The following is an 18,915-nucleotide window of genomic DNA, read 5'->3' as shown; positions in this document are numbered from 1 at the left end:
CTGGAAGGCATTAGGAGTCTCGCAAGCAGGCAAGCAAGCAAGAAATAGGCTTCCTCTGTAATCTTCCTTTATCAAAGCTAATAACAAAGCAAACCAGTTTCTTTGCCATTGACCTAATTTTACAAGTCTTTGAAAACACACTAAAATTTTATTTTAATTTAAAAATTACACCCAACCATTTATGATTACTCAAGCATAGCTGGGCTACTGTCCAGAATGTAGAATATAGCCAGAAAAAATAATGAAACTAGAAATTAAATGATCTTGAGGTACTGCATGTGTTAGTTTATTACCAGAGCTAACTAAAAAGGAAATATCCTTATATAATTGTAAAATAAGTTAGTATCTTCTCTAAAATATCATTTCTTGACCCATATTAGACTTTAATATTACATATTTTCATAAAAAAGATTTATCTTAGGAAAATGCAAAGAAAAAAAAAAAAAACAGAATCTTCCATGATTTCAAGAAACTTCAGGATACTTCTCATAATTAAGCCATAGTGCAGCACTGCGTCTTGGTGACAAAAACAGAGTTTGGACTAATTTACTGTACGTCAATGTGGAATTGTATAGCCTTTGGCTATGATTTTAGCTATCAAAACAGTGATCAGATGGTCATTCTGAGGCTACTAAGAAAATGTTAATATTCACAAACTGTGGAAAATCTCCTTTTCCTTCCCTTGAAAATCATGTCATAAAATATGTCAGGATAGATGCCTTATTTTTTTAAAAGTTAGGTTTTTGGTTCTGTCTATTGAAGAACCATTTTAATGCCATATACCTTGAAGTCTACCCATACAAGACATATTGTTCTGTGCAGAACCCCATTGGATTCAGCGGGATTTTATTAATAAAAATATGCACATTTCACTTTTTTAGTATTATTATTTGTTGATTTTTTAAGTATGGTGTAGTTCAAGTCACTTTGCATTTCCTGTTTGTTAAGCCATGTTCCTGAATTAAAATTTGTTTTTGTAACATATAGAATTAGATTTCAGTTCAAAAAACAGGCTCTGGAAATGAATGAAGCAAATGGCTGTGCATGCTATCTACCTATAATCATTTTTCTTTTCTTGTAGATATAATTTTTTTACTAACATATTTTTTTCTCTAGCAGATTAAAAACAGTTAATTTCATTGAGATATAATTAAAGATGGACACTTGTTAAATCCATTTAATCTAAGAATGGGTAAATATAATATCACATATGAAATTATTATTCCATATACATATGGCCTCAGCTCCCATGGGATTAGTCCAAATCTCTTGGAGATGTAGTGAAACACAACTGCTGCAAATGTGATGAGTTTGAATTCTTACTATTCTCTTGTTTGAATGAGATAACTAAGAAATATGAGGGGTTAGGGGAAAATTCCATTCACCACAAAATGCAAATTGTTCTTCAGTTTTAAAATCTCAAGCTTAAGCCTAAGCAAACAAAGGGAAATATTTGTGACAATGTAAGAGAATTAGAGAATAAGAGAATAAGAATTTCAGATGTGTAGGTTCTGAAGGAGAATCTGTAACTTTTATTCATTATTTCTCTAGTCTGCTTTTGTTGATATTTAGACTCAAAAGTGTCTGTAATATACAGTCCTTTTCTTACTCTTGACTATACGTTTAGAAAAAAAAAAAAAAGAAAAAAAGACTCTCAAAGGAGAGTCAGAATAAGATTTTGAAAGTGCCACGATCATTTAAAATGTAGAAGAGTTTTGGACTACTAGAAGACAACATTCAATTGCACCTATATAGTTGCAAGAAGATGCTGTTTCAGCCTTGTAAGTTTTGTGTGTGTCTTTCTCCCAGAGAAGTTAGAAATGGGTGAGTTTTCAGAATTTTAGTAGGTTATGGAGAACACAGTAAATAACTGATACTGCAATGTGAGTTTAAAAGCATGACTTTGTGTTCAATAAACGACAATAAATAATGTATTTTTCTATACATAAAAAGTAAATTCTTAAATTCTGCTGTTCTGAAGAATGACAAATTTTAAATTATGTTTAGTAAATTAGTAATTTATTATTTTTTTTTAGTAAATTTAAGTTTAACTTTAGTAGCCCTCTAGTTAAAGACATGCTGTGAATGCAGTGTTCTAGGAAGTTAGAACACTTGCAAGAGATAATGCCTTTATTAATTACTCCCTTTAAAAGTATATGCTTCTTTTCTGGATAAGAACAAGTGCTGCCTGTAAACTTCTGTGGCAGTTCTATAAACATTCCTATCCAGTCTGATTTACAGTAAAATATAGAAATCATCTACTTCTGTTATATGAAAGTTGTTGTCTCAATGCGATTGTTCTCCAGCCTTTTTGTGAAAGCAAAAGTCCATCCATTTTATTTTTTCGTGATAATTCAACTGACAAGTAAGTCCATACAAAGCTTGCTTCTTAGAGATACTTTCTTATCATATAAATTAAACTGACATAGGCCTCCCTATGCTCAGCCTCTGTTGCTCCCTTCTGAACATGAGCCATAGCACCTGGCTCACTTACTTCTTCTCTGCAAAGCTTGCAGTCATTCTAAAGAGTACATAGTGCCTGTAAAGTAATTGCAATCATGCATAATTTTTTTCATATATTGAAAATTTTTGCATAATTTTCTCTCTAGCGTTTGTTGTTTACTTCTTTTACATACCTACCTTCAAGTTCCTCTCTGAAATGTTGATTATGTTAGGAATTTTCTTTCTTACACATTTTTCTGCACTCTTTTGCTTGGAATAACTGGCAAGAAGGAGGACTTCTATATAGAGGATGCAGAGGAGGCATTATGTCCTTTACCCCAAATGCTCAGGCAGGATTCCCTTGGCAACAGCTTAGCAGTAAGCAGTCTGGATTTGAGAAATATTAAGACCTATTGTGTGCCTGAGCTCTGCTGGAAAACTGCATGTGCTCAGCATCTCTGGAAATTAATCCATAAATATGAGTCAGTAGCTTGGGGCAAAACTGGTAGCAGAGTAGCATTTTGTTCTATATAAATTGTCAGATATGAATAAAAATGTATTTGTCAAAATGTATGCCTTGAGAATTAGGAGAAATTTACCAATATGGTGTAAATAGTTTGTGGATAGCTCTGATATTCTATAATCTTGATTCTGGATGCCAAATATTTATTTTTTCAACAACTTGTGTCAGCAAGAGTATGTCAGCAATGACTCACACAAGAAATTCTCTTAGGTTCTTAATAGATCCCTCTTTTAAGGACCTGCCTCAAAGTATCTCAAAATTTACTCTATTTCCAGGTGTAGTAAGAAACAGACACTTTCCACCAGACTCAACTAATTTACTAATTTTTTTTTTTTTATAAGACTGGGTCATGGCTCTTTAAGTGAGTGGCTTTTCTTTGAGAAACTACATATACAGAATGTGTTGGCTAAGCTCTTGGTGACAGGACTAAGTGAGGACTACAATCTATCAAACAGAATTGTCCCTCAAGAAATGTGGCTGGGTCCAGTGCTTGCTATGCACAAAATTTAATCTGGGCAGAACACAATGAAAAGTACTTTAGGAAAGAGACCTGTGTTAACAGAAAGATGGACTAGGTGACCTACAAGTGTTTTTTTTTTTTTCCGCTCTGGATTTATTCCATTATATTACTCTGTAGAGCTATATCATTTACTCATTAGGAGCTATCTCTGTCATATAAATGATGAAAAGAAAGTCTCACTTCAACAAACATGTCCTGAATTTTGTTCTGAACCTTGCTAATTCTGACATTGACAAACCACCACAGAGAGGGCTCTGTAAGCAGGAGGCATTTCCTGAAAATGCTCTCCAATCAGCTCACAACTTCAGAATTTTTAATTACTCAAATTTTTCTTTCCATGTATGTGTAAATTTCCATAATACGTGTAACATGTAAAATGTGTTTGGCCAAGGCGTTTGTATGCACATTAAAGTATGCACAGCATTACTTTAATAGCTTTATTTAAAAGCATTGACAATCTGCATCTAGGCCCCATATAAATAGAGATATAATCTATCAGAATAAGTTCTGAGATTTATAAACATAACTCATAAAGTTCAGAATTACTTTCAAATCACAGTTTGTGTTTTTTGTTTGTTTTTGTTTTTCTGTTTCATTATTAATATGGAAATTAGAGCTTCAGGCCGTGACAAAAAATGTATTTTTCTGTAGCCTTGCTACTGCCAGCCCTTTGCTGGGTGGGCACTGAGTAACTGACACCTTTGTCAGGTAATGACCGTCTTCTGATGCTGTCCCTGTAGCTGGCTTTTGCAGTTTAGAAGAGAATGCTCTCCATCTTTTGTCTTCTCAGCCTTGTCTTGAATTGCACATGCCCTAAGTGGTTTCTATGCAAAATCAGTGTATTCGGATTTGTTAGAAGTTTTATATCAAATTCATATGAGCCCCTATTAAATGAGAACCTGTGAGGAGATGCAATTTTTTTTTTATTTTATTTTTTATTTTTTTTGTGCCAATGCAGGTGATTAAGTTCTTGAATGCAAATTTGCAAATTGAAAGCATTATGATAATATCAGGAAGCATTAAATAATTCAATGAATACAATTTTAAATAAATTTTTCAATGCAAATTGAAAACATTATGATAATATCAGGAAGCATGAAGTAATTCAATGGATACAATTTTAAATTAGATTTGACAGCAGGATATTCCTTAACTGATCCCATAATTTAGGTGGGTTGGGTGGTCTTTATTCTGAAACCTTTTTTTTTTTTCTTTTTTTTTTTGTCAACCTGCAGAATTTTATCAGGCAACATAATCTGAGGAATTTTCTGTGTAAAAGATGGATTTCTCTTTTCTAGTTCTTGAGCTCTCTGTTTGAAATTGGTTTTCTTTCTTGCCCTTGGTTAATATAAAAATTCGTAATTAATTTGGCTCTACTCTTCCAAATTTATAATCAAATCACATTCCTTAAATGATATAGAACTATTGTGATCAGAGATTAAAAGGTAGGATTATTGGTAGATATTATCGGTATTAAATGGTAGGACTATTCCAGAAATTATGTTTTTGACCATTTGGCAGTTTAGTGCACATAAACTATCACGGTCTTACTTGTATTTAATGTTCTTAGCGTTTACTGAAAAGTGTAGTTCTTGATACATGAGGCTGACCCATTTGTCCACCTAAAAGAAAGTTATCCTTTTTTTTTTTTTTAAAGACTAAGTGAAACTCACTAGCTGTCACAAAGAGAAAAAAAAATACTTTTTTAGAGCTGACCTAAAAATGGCATAAATAGCCCTGGAAATCCTGATGCTTAAATAAGATAGTCGATTTCATTTTTTCTATTCTGTAGTCGTGCTCTGTGCTGATTGTCCTGTAATTCTGCATCTAATGCAGACACTCGTAGATGGAGAACTTCTGTCTGCCCACAGGGCACTTTGAAACCCTTGGAGCTTACAGTATTTCCTTTTTCCTTGCTCTTTAAATACTGACTAGGCAGGTACACACTGACTCTGAAACCAGAATTTTGACTCAAAGAGACTATAAATTTAATCTGGCCTAAGTGAAGAAAATGAGTGTTTGCTGAGAGTTACACCCACCATCTGGGGCTGAATCAAGCTGTAACACTATTGGCACTAGGACAGTTATGTAAGGAGTTTAAGTTAGTGTACATGGTGGTGGATGTGTAGGTGGCATTATCTGTGGTCTTCAGAGGCCCAGTTGTACTTCCATTGAATTTAGCTGAAGCTTTTTCTCTGCTCTGTGGAGCAGAGATTTAGGCCCCTTTTAGAAACAAGTTTAAATTCCCAACTTTAACTGTTGGTTGGAAGCTCTTATTTATTTATTTATTTATTTATTTATTTCCTTTCAGTAAGTGTACATAATACAGTGCATTATCAGTCCAGTTTCTTGATTCTAGAATAAAACCTGTAATTACCAGAAAGAAAGAAAGAAAGAAAGAAAGAAAAAAGAAAAAAAAAAAGGTTTCCGTGAGCTTTCAAGTACAATTGAGCACTCAAGAGCAAGAAACAAAGGTAGTTAACCATGACAATGGATTATTTTGGATATATCAGTTTAAAAACTTACAGGAGAGAAAGCCCAGACACCCTCTTCATGCAGCTATTTGTAGAACACTTCTGATTCTCATTTTAAACTCTCAATTTTTCCAGGTTTTGTGAACACCTGAGCAGAGTTTTCCAAAGTGTGTTTTAGTACTGTTTTGTGGTTCAGATGCCCATTTATATATGTCACTGGCCATCTTTCATTATGAATTGCTGCATATTAATACTGTGTTTAAAATGGCTGGAAAATCAGTTTTCTCATGCTAATCAGTAATTTGTAAAGCATATAGCATCTAATACACAGTTCACTTTAGTGTAGGCAATTATGTTGATTGCAAAATCCATCAGAATACACTGGCACTAAAAATAAGATGGTATGTGGCAGTCCATATATAGTAAATTGAGGTTATTAATCAGACCCTGTTCCCTGCTTATCATTCATCCATATGTTAAGCATTTTTCAGCACCCTTGTCAGAGAATGGCAAAGGCATGCAGCTCTGCAACAGAAGGTAAGCGAGAGCTGTGGCTGTCAACAGTGTAAGCAGGGGCAAAGTCCTCACCGTCAGGGTTGTAAGTGAATGGGAAGGTCCTGGTTTCAACCAGGAAGTCAGAGCAGCACTGGTAAGGTTCAGGGCTGGTTACAGGCATACCTAGTGTAGCTCAAGCAGGGGCCATGGGAAGTAGCTGTGCTTAAATTCAGCTCCTGGGCCAGTGGGTGCCACAGTAGAGGCTCTGGATGGGCTGCCTGGGGCATTTATAGTTCCTTGGAGCACTGAGGGTCCTGAGCAGGGTCCTGGGGGGTCACTTTCAGTAAAGGTGGCCCTTTTATTTGTTGCATGTACTGCAAATGAATGGGCCTCCACCTGTGCTGCTTTAGAGTAGTGTAGGCTCAAAACTAGAACCTGCTTCAGGACTGACCCAAAGAATAGCTGCAGCCCGATCTTCTTGTTCCTAACATAGGCAATTAATAGTACTCTCCTTCATAAAATGGTGATTATTGGCTAAATTTAGATACTTTTCCCTTTCTTTGAAGCCTTTCAAACTTTCTTCATTCTTTCAGCATCCTTGCTTTAAAGCATAAACATTTCTGGCTCGGAAATGCCTTGTGTTCTAATATGGAGCAGTATGACCACAAGAAGATATGTAAGAACAAAAATAGAGTATTTTGACAACTTACTTCCTTCAGGCACAAGAGCAAACTGCAGAATTTTACAGAGTCTGTCAAACTGCCAATACACTACAATTACCAAAGACCATCCAATAATGATGGAGTCTGGTAATTCAATGGAATATGCAGTTCCAAACATCTCTCATTAACAGATCATAAATGAACACTGATGAGCTGAAAATGTCTTCTCCGTTATTGTAATTTCCATGCTACAAATGCAGATGTTCATGTTTTTGGGGAAAAAATGGGAAACACAACACTGGGTATGATGTCATTAACTGCATCATGTTTTTGTGCTAGAAAAGCATATGTGAAGATAAGAGAACTGATAAGCTTTTAGTATCAGAACCTTCCAGCAGATTTTAGTTCCATATCAAGCTGTAAAAACACTGAAAACTCATACAAACCATGGGATTAGAAAAGCAGACACTGTCATTCTCTGAAATGTCAAAGGATCATGACTCTGCTTTGAGACAGGAACAGGAGACTCACTGACATCACTCCCCCCGCCCTGACGCTCAAGGTCAAGTTACATGTTTCGGTGCAGAAAAGGAATGGTACCAGCAAAAGGCAGCAGCATCCATATTTTAGATCTCATTGCTCCAAAAGCTGAAAGAACAAAAACATATTTTTCTGTGTCTTCAAAGGTTCTGGCTGAAAATAATAGATTTTCACGTTCTTCTTGCATTCCAGCCTGTTACTGAATTTTGCTATGGACAAGCTGAGGATTTATGCCAACAAGAGTGTGAACTAGTGAACTCAAATTCCTGAGCTACTGCCACCTTCTCATGTGACTATAATAGTTCTTATATAGATCCTCAAACATGCACTTTTATGATAAGGATGTAATTGTTAGAACATTCTTCAGAACTATTTTCTTCTTCTTCACTAGTAAACACATCATATTTCCCAGATAACTAAATCTTTCTTGGGCATATTCTGGCACCTAGAAATATTTTTGACTTAAAGAATCTAGGCCACTGGTATTATAACCTTTAGATGCCTGAAAGGGAGGGCATCTGGATATTCCAGAGAAAATGTCTGAAGCCTGAACATGATTTTCTGAGTCTTGGCTAAGGTATGGACATAATGAAAAACAAGCATTCTTGTATGGACTATATGCCATGGAACTGGAGCAAATAGGTCATTAAAAAAACGCTGGGGGAAGATACTGCAGTACACTCACACAGTGAAGACAGGGTTTTCTTGGACACAATATCAGGTTAATAGTATGGCAAGCTAATTCCATTCTCACCCTCTCCTGGTGACCTGGTGGTTGTTTTGCCAGTGCTGAGAACTCAAAGATCTGAAGATGCTTCTTTTGTTAAAGCGTGCCCTGACAGAAAGGTGGACAGTCAGCCACCTCTACAGCAGTGACTTTTGTTGGATGTAGCAGGAGATGCTAATCCCAGAATATATCCACTGTGGGACTCAAGGAATTGCTAAACTAATTAGGGGTGCCTCTAACAGGGACCATGACTATAGGGTTTACAAGAGATTAAGCATGCACAGAGAGCAGGGAGATTGTTTTGTTTCTGTTCAGATGAAATTAGGTTGCTTGAAATAGACAAATTTTAACGCTTAGAATTATTAGAACTGTCTACACATGTCTATTAAATATACACTTTATTGCTAATATTTTCAGGGAATTTATGAATGGTTTTCATGTTCAGTAAATAACTGATTTTGAAGGAAAAGAGAGGAAAATGCTTCACTATCAGAGGATCTAAATAACGAATAGCATTTTCGTCCTCAGTATTTTCCTACCACTGTACTTATTGTGGATGAAGCCTAAGTACAAAGGAATTCATCCCCTCACATTTTTGTGGCATTTCAGCATGCATGCCAATGCATTAGCGTAACTGTATCGTATTATTAAAATGCATGGAAACTGAGGCTATAGAAACTCTTTGACTGATGTACTTGTTGTGTGATTAGTGGATTTGTATCTGTATTTATAAATTTTGCAGACATGGAGATTGCAATGGGGGGATATAGGAGTATAACAAACAGAGGAAGTGGCCATGGCTTCTTAAGGGAAAGCAAAAAAAAGAAAAATGTGAAAGAAAATAGATAACGTACAAAATGAGGAAAAAATAGGCAAAAACTGTGTCAAATTATAACTACATTTTGCATCAAGTAACACTTGTAACTGCAGCTGGAGTTACAAGAAGTGCTTGTCATCAGTTCCACTGAAATAGCATCCACCAGTGTGGGTTTCCACCCTCAGCAAGTTTGCGGATGATACAAAGCTTGGCGGAGTGGCTGACACACCAGAGGCCTGTGCAGCCATTCAGAGAGACCTGGACAGGCTGGAGAGTTGGGCGGAGAGGAACCTCATGAGGTTTAGCAAGAGCAGATGCAGGGTCCTGCAGCTGGTGAGGAACAACCCCAGGCACCCATACAGGTTGGGGGCTGACCTGCTGGAGAGCAGCTCTGCAGGGAGGGACCTGGGGGTCGTGGTGGACAAACAAGTTAACCATGAGCCAGCAGTGTGCCCTTGTGGCCAAGAAGGCTAATGGGATCCTAGCCTGCACCACGAGCAGTGTGGACAGCAGGTTGAGAGAGGTGATCTTCCCCCTCTACTCAGTTCTGGTGAGGCCACATCTGGAATAATGTTGTGTGCAGTTCTGGGCTCCCCAGTGCAACAGGGATGTAGAACTTCTAGAGAGGGTCCAGTGTAAAGCCAAGAAGGTGATTAAGGGATTGCAGCATCTGTCCTATGCGGAAAGATTAAGTGAGCTGGGCCTGTTTAGCCTAGAGAAGAGGAGACTGAGAGGGGATCTTATCAACCTGTATAAATACCTGAGGGGACAATGTAAAGAGGGTGGGGCCAAACTTTTTTCAGTGGTGGCCAGTGATAGGACAAGGGGTAATGGGTATAAATTGAACCACAGGAGGTTTCATCGCCATATGAGGAAGAACTTTATGGTTCAGGTGACAGAGCACAGGAACAGGCTGCCCAGAGAGGTTGTGGAGTCTCCTTCTTTGGAGATATTCAAAACCCACCTGGATGCAATCCTGTGTAACATGCTCTAGGTGACCCTGCTTGAGCAGTTTGGAGTGGACTAGATGATCTCTGGAGGTCTTTTTCAACCTCAACCATTCTGTGATTCTGTGATTTGTTAGACATAAAAATATATCTTTGTGTGTAAAATATAACTGGTTTGACTACCTTAAAAAGCAAAGCCAAATATAAGATAAGCAAGTCCTTTTTCCTAGTAATTGCAACAATTATGTTCCTATATGAAGTTATTTCTCTTTGCTTCCATAGTGGACAAGTTAGCAGTTGGGAGGCAGGAGGCATGGCCCATTCCTAGGTAGAAACAGTAAATATCAGCTTGATTTGCTGATCATAGAGACCACAGACAAATTACGGTATTCTTACCTACACTGATCAAAAGATTCCTCCATCTCACACATGAGAAGGTGCTCTCAGGTACTGATACAGGTAAACAATGCTCCCAGACCTTAGCAGAAGGAATTGTGCTTCCCTGCTCATCTTACAGTTGGGAGAAATTAAGCAATATTTGGGGTTCATGTGAAGAATCTGTTGGAAATGTACTTCATTAAAGAATATGAAGAATATAAAGAATAAAGACTTCAGGATCAAGCTTTTAATCTAATGCAAACCAACGTGCTGTATATGTAGCCTTAACTTTCATTTTCATCCCTGCATCCTTTCAGTATTTAGTTCCATTTTTTTAGTTACAGTTCTGTTCAGTCAGGATGAGGTGGAGGCAGAACAGATCTGCTGAAGGATTTTGGATTTAAAATAAATAAAATATTTCTCTTTATCTTTGTATCTAATACAAGGTACTCCTTTTTAATTTTTTTGGTCTCATTATTTTCTATTTTAAATATTAGTTATAGCAGACCATACTGTATGAAACTTAAATCTTCTTTGGAACTAATTTTTAATTAAAAGTTTTTCAGACTGAAATTTAGGGATTTCTAAGTATAAAATATAGAAAAATAAAATTCTGTATACACATTCTTAAAAACCCATTCAGCTTATATAGAATATATGTATGTATGTGTATATATATTGGCATATATCCTAATAAAACTCTTACACTTTATAAGCAACACACACCATTTAAAAATGTTTTTGCCATTTTCTCTTTAACATGTTAGTTCCCTGGCCATGCAACTATCTCATGCATTTTGTATATGCTGTCTGTTGCATAAATTAGATTTTATAATTATTTAATGAATCTCTGTATCTGACCCATCATTTCAGTTACAATACTTGTAGCATTGATCCTGTATTTAAAGCTTTTTAGAATAGAGGGAGAAATTAAAATAAAAGAAGCTAGCAGCCAAATATAGATGAAGCCTCTAGGTCTCTCTTCTGCTGCATCTGTGAGATAGTAGCAAATTCTGTACCACTTTATTCTGTTTCAGCGGTTTATCTCTGCAAGCGGACAATGCAAAACAAAGCAAGGCTAGAGCTAGCAGACTATGAAGCTGTAAGTACCTGGGGAAAAGTAAATTTCTTTGCTGGGCCTAATTAGCATGTAAAATAATGTTAAGCATGAGAACTACAGGCATTCTGTAGTTATCCACCTTTTGCCAGCATGTGGGTCTGATATTGCTCAGAAGTCAGAAATGCTATTTGAGAGACAGTAGTGAAGGCTGGCTAGGCAAGAGTTGAGATTTTGGTCTGTCTCTGATTTTACTCTGCTCAGATCGTCATGCCAGGATCAGAAACAACTGCTCGCAAATCCCACATACCCTTCAAGTGTTTGAAAGCAAATGTACTCTACACCATGTAAGGTTTGAATGAAGGATCTCTAGCAATGTGTTCAAAAGCATTTAGTAGCTGTAGAAGTATAAATCTCATTCTTAAAGGTGATGCTGGCACTTGAGTCTTAGTCCCATCAGTTAGACTAGAGGCAAAGACAGTCAGAGCAGAGGCTCTTCCCACTCTTTGAAAGTCATCCTCTGCCCCAGGCAAGAAGGCAAGATAATTGGGGCCAGGAAGAGCAGGAGAAGGAGAGATTTTGATTAGGTGATGAGGATGGCACTCACCAAGGAGATGTGCTGAATTCCGTCACTGTCTGCCCTTCCCCCCCTCCCCCCCCTCATGTTCCTGAATTTTTCATGAAAAAGTCAACAGAAAATTCGTGCACAGTCCTGGCTCTGCACTGAAAGCTGTCCAGCTGTGTTACTATGACATGATAGCAGGATAGTCAGCCAGACCTCTCAACATGCCAAATACGCCAGCCACAGCATCATGCTGACACACTCTATTGCTTCTTCTGGCACAAACTTGCTTTTCAGTGTACTGCACTGTGGGGTATGCATAATGTTATACTTACATGCCTTAGAAAATTCACCTCCAGTATACTATCCTGAGAGCCTTTACTGGTATTGACAAGATCTCTAGAAAGTCTCCTCTCTCCTCTCTGCAATCTTTATTTTCAGTAAGTATTTCATAGAGATACCTCTGCAATACGTAGAAATACAGTTAAAACAACACATTTTTTTAGGAAGTTTACAGAAAATTCTTCATGTAATCTACATGTAATGTAAAAGCAGTGTACAGAGGTAACTGGGGTCTTTATGGATGAAGTTAAGAACCTCAGCCTTCTTAGTATTGTCATACTGCATACTGCTGCCTTTTAAGCTGGAAAGCACTTAGAAAAACTCCATTGCAGACCATAAAGCTGTTCTAGAAGAAAGATTTTTGATAAGGTTTTGCAAATATTCTTACTGTTATTATTAGTAGGCTATAGCATATATATATTTCCTGTGTAGTAGTGAATAACTATAGTCTGCATTTATTTTAAAGTGGGGATAGCTGTGAATAACTTGGACAATTCCTATATTACCATAATATCCATAGTTTTTTGTTATTATATTTTAGTTAAATTTAGATGTTGCCAACACAAGCCATTTGTATAAACAACTGATGAAAGTTGTCATGGGGATCGTCCAATATGGAAAGTACTGTTGTTACCTCTCACAATTAAGTACTTCTAAAATGAGAATGTGGTTTTGTATTATTACAAAATTACCCAGCCAACACCCAGTACATAAAAATGCTTCAGAAATCCCATGTTCTGCTAGGGGGTTGTATCCACCTTTATCAAATTTTCAAAGCTAAAATAGTCAGGACATCCAAAAGAAGATAGATGTAGTATTCCATCCTGGTTGGTGTCAAACAAACATTTTGTATGACAAGTAAGGTACATTTACATTGGTACACATATTATGGCTTATATTACACCTTTTTTTGGGGGTGGGGTGGGGGATTAGGGAGAGCGGTGGAGGATGGAAAGGTAACAACCTAACCTAATAAAACTGTGATGTGTTTTCAGGAGAGTTTGGCCAGGCTACAGCGAGCATTTGCTCGAAAGTGGGAGTTTATTTTTATGCAAGCTGAAGCACAAGCAAAGTAAGTTGCTTTGAAGATGAGGATTTGGGGTTTGTGCATGTTTTTTGAAGGGAGAAGGGGATGAAAAAGTGATTGGACACCTCTTATGTTTCAAATTGCTGTCATTAACACTGTTTCTTTTAAATATCCTATAACATTGACAGAGTAGACAAGAAGAGAGACAAGATAGAGCGGAAGATTCTTGACAGCCAAGAGCGAGCATTCTGGGACGTGCACCGGCCGGTGGTGAGTGCTGGTGGGGCTGCTCTGCCTATGAGTGGGACCACTGATGAATGTTAGCCTCTGTGGAGTGTTGGGGAAGTTTGGGAACAATTAAAAGGGCTGTAGGCCATGGGTTGGGGAGGATCTATAATTTATATCATTGTACTACTGAAGACTGCATACATGTTTACACTCAGTTTGGGGTTTTCAGTGAATAGATTTGTTGTGTCTGATTTCTTGAATCAAAAGATACCTTTCTTTGACTTTTACAGTCTCAGAGGTTTTGCAAGGTACGAGTCACACTACCAAAATTATCAACATAACTAAAAATAGTTTTAAATAAATCTGAATATTTTAATCTTTTTTTTTTTTTTCTTGCTAAGCCTTCCAACTTCACTGTAGTCATGTTTTCAGGCTATTTTTAATGTACATAAAGGTTAGATATTGTTGGCTTTGAGCTGTGAAAGTCATACACTGACTTAACAAGATTTGTCAGAGCTCCTTGTCACAGTCCATCTGAAATTATAAAAAAATAAAAGTCCTTACAAAATCAACTACCTTAGAGCTAAAACTTTGAGAGAGAACGCCAAATGTCACAACAATTCCAATTAACCTTTGAGAGGTGAATATTCACATCAGTTTGTTTTACTACAGAACTTTACTGCAGTTTCTCTTATGCAGCATTAAGCTTTCAATTTCTATATGCAGTTTGATATCATTACCAATGAAACAGAATATGGACTATGTCTTCCACTGACATTTGAATAGATACGTAACTAAAACTTACTCATTTTTATTCCTCGTTCTTAGATGACTGCAGTTATTACAACAGCTAGTTCTGATTTATATCCAGTAATTGTTTTAAGGGTGTAAGGTTGCGTTGATGATACCTGTAGAAGAGGTAGGCAGAGTTAGAAAGTTTCAAATTAACTTGGACAGGGTCAGCTTGCACTTGTGACTGTGAAATTGGAAAAGTGGTAGAAGAAATGGATTTTTAGGTAGGATTTAAGAACATCAAGTAGAGAAAATCATTTGAAGTGAAAGATTCAAACCGCAGACATTAGATACAAGAAAACTGGAACATTATTATCTAGTCACTGGCATAAAACAAGGAAGGAAGACAGGAAAAACAATCTGCCATCTGATGTTCATGGGAGCTGCCAATAGAATAGACACAGAATGTTTCTATGGACCTGTAAAGTTTGAAAGCAAACAGCATTTATATTAGCTGCAGAAATGGATTTAAGGGTTTTGAATTTGGGAATGAAGTGCTATTTACAGGTTTGGAAGAGAAGATGAATTGATGAAGTTTTGAGTTAAGATGTAGTAGAGAGTAAGAAGTAGAGAATTAAGGGCACCAAGACAAAAGAGGAAAATGAATCTGATTAAGAGCTTTGACTGAACTGTGGATAAAGGTGCCTGGTCCAGCTGATTTTTTTAACCTGGTTGTAGATATACCTAGGAAATACCAGAGACAAAAGATTGGCTTACAGTCAGCAATCTAGGCTCCTGACTTTGAGAGATATAAATAGAAGAATGGAGAGGGAAACACTGATACTTTAGCTGAACAACTCCTCTCACTAGTTACTGAATAACTAGTTTTGAAAATGTTATGAATTTATTCTCACAGAACCTTCTATTAAAAATAATAAACATTAAAAGAGGAGCAGACAAAAGATTCTTAATTTATAATTTTTCATCTTTTGATAAAAATTTAGAGGCTAGGGACTTTTTTTTTTTTTAACTGAAAGTGAATTTGGAGAACCAGATATTTCATTCTTAGCTTTTTTATTTGGATATATAAATAAACATTTTTCAGGATTTTTCATGGGTTTTCTGGTCCCTAGCTGCTTTATTTCTTACCTAACTGGCTACCATGCTGGTACAGAAATTATACATATAAAAAATAGTCTGTGAGTAATCGGAAAATAGATATTTTAAAATGTTGAAAGGGATAGAATAGGGAAGTAATTCATCAGTCCAAAATGACAGTGCAGCAGTGCACTAAAGGAATGGGAGACATGAAAAAAGAATGGCTGTATGACAGTGAAACCAGGCAAGTATAACCCCACAAAAGGAGCATGATCTGAGTATCAGAAGTGTCACTGATATGACTGATAAGTTTAAAATAATGAAAATGAGCCAAAGTTTGATATGTAAAGAGCATTTGCCAAAATAAAAAAAAAAAAAAAAACACATTATTTCATAGGTCCCAAGTCAAGATCAGTCCTGCAGGTGGCTACAGAAGACCCTAGAAGATTTATGCCATACTCAGACAAATATTGTAGGTATTGCAGCCTGCAGAGGCTTCCTGTACAAGTTTTAATCATTCAAGTTCAGATACTAATCACAATAAAACTGTGGAAATACATCTCAGGGAAAGTTGTATAGACTCTCAGGAGATCCCGAGTAGCTGACCTACAATAAAGTCTATGTCATCATTTCTACACTATAGTTAGTACCTAAGATAGGTCTGAGACTAATGGCATTCACATATAGCAGCACATTTCTCTTTTGGAATGGCAGAGTAAACATATCTTAAAAGCCTTCCTTGTCTTTCCATCTGCCTAGAGAGAGCATTTCCTTAATTTTGAGACTTCTATAAATTACAGAGCATGCAACTGAGTGAAAATTGATTAGGAGGATTAGGGCTTCAGTCAAAAAGCAGTGACAAATCAAACTAAAGCAGGGAAGACTGTTCCTTCCAGGCAAAAACAAATTAAGAAGTTGTTCTTGTTTGAAAAGAAATGTCAAACTCCTGGTTAAAGTCTCTATAAAAGAACTCTTAGCTTTCCTGAATTATTATCTCAATTTTAAACCCATAATCTTACATTTTCTAAAAAGGGACAAATGAGTACTGAAACAGAAAATCCCCTGAAACATTCTCAAAGCCACATCAAATACACTAGCTGGAGAGTATCTATGGCTTGTTTTAAAATTAATTATTTTAGGTAGCAAGCAAGGAAAGCTGCTGTCTTGCTGCTACAAACTATTGAATGGACTCTTATTCTTGGGTTACACATTAATGTAATTTAAATGAAATGCATAATAAATGCCTGTGGGGTACTTGCTGAGATTCAAATTAATTCAGAAGATAATGGAGAAAGTATCTTTTTCTCCTGAAATTCATCTGTATACTGTTTCACTACAATAAGTTGAAAAAAAATATTTTCTCCAAAAGGAAAAATAGTATTTGTGTAATTTAATGCAGTAAGGAAAATTATCAACGCTAGTTACATTTGGTATAGGATAGGAGCAATGGTAAGGGCAAATGTGGCTTTAAGACCAATTCACTGTTTCAGAAACACCTCTGATTTATAGATTTGGGGGTTTCATGTCATTGTTTCCTAGTAGCAAAGTAGGAAAAAAGTAACGTTTTCATTTTTTAAAACCTTGTCACCCATCCCACACCTTCATCTTTTCTATTATAACTTTTTATTGGATTCTATCTCCATTAATCTCATGTTACCCGTTTGTATTTTAAAATTGTGTTTTATGTGGTCTGAACACAACCCTCAGCATCTGAGCCAGTAGGTAATAGTACCGGGTGTCTAGGGTCATGCAGCAGATACTTGTGGTTGTTTGTTCTGGGTTTTCTTTTCTTTTCTTTCATTTATTTTGTTTTTAATGACTTTTCCATCCCATTCTTCAAGATCAGCCTCAAAGACTTGGCAAAAGACTGAATTTAACTTGGCCAAGGTGGAGCAATCCTTCATTTCACACTTCATGTGCTACAAATCTTGGACTTTTTTGGGCCAGTTACTTGTTTAGCCTCAGAACCCTGCTGTCTGCTTTATCATAATTTTTCATAGAGTTTTTAAACATCTCTAGGGAACAAACATAAATAATGCCATACTTCTCTAGTGATGTACCTGCATACAGGTTTCATGTCTTCTTTTGTACCCATTTAACCATGTATCTTTACAAGGGAGTTACCTCTCCAGCAGACAGGGTGTGCAGCTGTTGCAGCTATTGGCAGTCTCAGACAACAGTGCTTCTGGTAATGAAATAAAGCTTTGTACAATGCGTTATTTTCACAAAATAGTTATAGTGTTTACGATCCATATTTGCATCTGTTTGAGGCAGATATTTCTAAATCTTATAGTTAGCTTGCAAACTAGGGGCGATATGGAAGAATTTGTACTCTCATTATTTAGAGTTGTTATTTAGTATGATTCTGGAGTAAGGGTGGGACAGATGGGGAAAAAGGAATCTGGCTTCTTTTTCCCCAATAGTGCAACAAACTGAAAATGCTGAAATTAAAACTGAGGTTATGAAGAGGTCAGAAATTGTGAAATAGAACTGATGAGATAATGGAAGGACACAGAAAAATGAGATGATTTGGTTTTTAGTAAGACACAATTCTGGTAGCAACTAGGATAAGTTGAAGTAGTAAGAATAAGGAATGTTCAGAATAAATGCAATGTTTCTGTGTGAATTCAGCTTGCTGCTTTAATCCAATTAATTCTGTCAAGTATATTACAGAGGCAGTTAATCAGTTTCTAAATTTCACTTGAATTCCCCATCATCACTTTCAGACGTGGTTAGACTTTTCTGTTGTCATTTCTTTTCAAGTGAATAACCTAGGTTATTCTGTATGGAATTAGTAAAAACAGCAGGTTGCTTTCTTTGGGGGTGAAAAAAATTGAGAAAGCAATAATGACTCTAAGTATTTAGCATAGGGACAACAAACCAGATGACTTTAACAGGTTTCCTTATGCAGCACTGTTGCAAATACTAGAATCTTCACAAACACAAATATGAGGTTATACAAACAATTGAAATTAATGCTCCTTAGCTTGAATAAATACAATGGATACTATTTCACAGAATCACAGAATCACAGAATGGTTGAGGTTGGAAGGGACCTCTGGAGATCATCTGGCCCAACCCCCCTGCCAAGCAGAGTCACCGAGAGCACATTGTGTAGGATCCTGTCCAAGCAGGTTTTGGTATCTCCAGAGATGGAGACTCCACAGCCTCTCTGGGCAACCTATTCCAGTACTCTGTCACCCTCACTATAAAGAAGTGCTTTTTCGTATTCAGATGGATAGTACAGATTTCTGTACAATAATTTCTGGTTCTGAAAACCTGTCACTACAAACCTAAAATAGTCTATTGTAAATTAAGAATAATCAGAAATTGGATTAGCTTTC

General features: G+C 36.5%; 1 protein-coding gene across 1 annotated transcript in view; it reads left to right on the top strand.

Moving 5' to 3' along the window:
* RGS7 (regulator of G protein signaling 7) overlaps positions 1–18,915 on the top strand; it is a 308,925-nt gene that overhangs the window by 235,474 nt on the left and 54,536 nt on the right. Inside the window, exons 10-12 of the mRNA XM_035558119.2 lie at positions 11,563–11,627; positions 13,482–13,558; positions 13,702–13,783. Coding sequence (XP_035414012.1) covers positions 11,563–11,627; positions 13,482–13,558; positions 13,702–13,783 — 224 coding nt within the window. The remainder of the gene's footprint in view (positions 1–11,562; positions 11,628–13,481; positions 13,559–13,701; positions 13,784–18,915) is intronic.

This window comes from Cygnus atratus, chromosome 3, assembly GCF_013377495.2.
Source record: "Cygnus atratus isolate AKBS03 ecotype Queensland, Australia chromosome 3, CAtr_DNAZoo_HiC_assembly, whole genome shotgun sequence".
Classification (NCBI taxonomy): Eukaryota; Metazoa; Chordata; class Aves; order Anseriformes; family Anatidae; genus Cygnus; species Cygnus atratus.
Note: the sequence above shows the minus strand (reverse complement) of the source record. Positions and strands in the feature narration are given on the sequence as shown.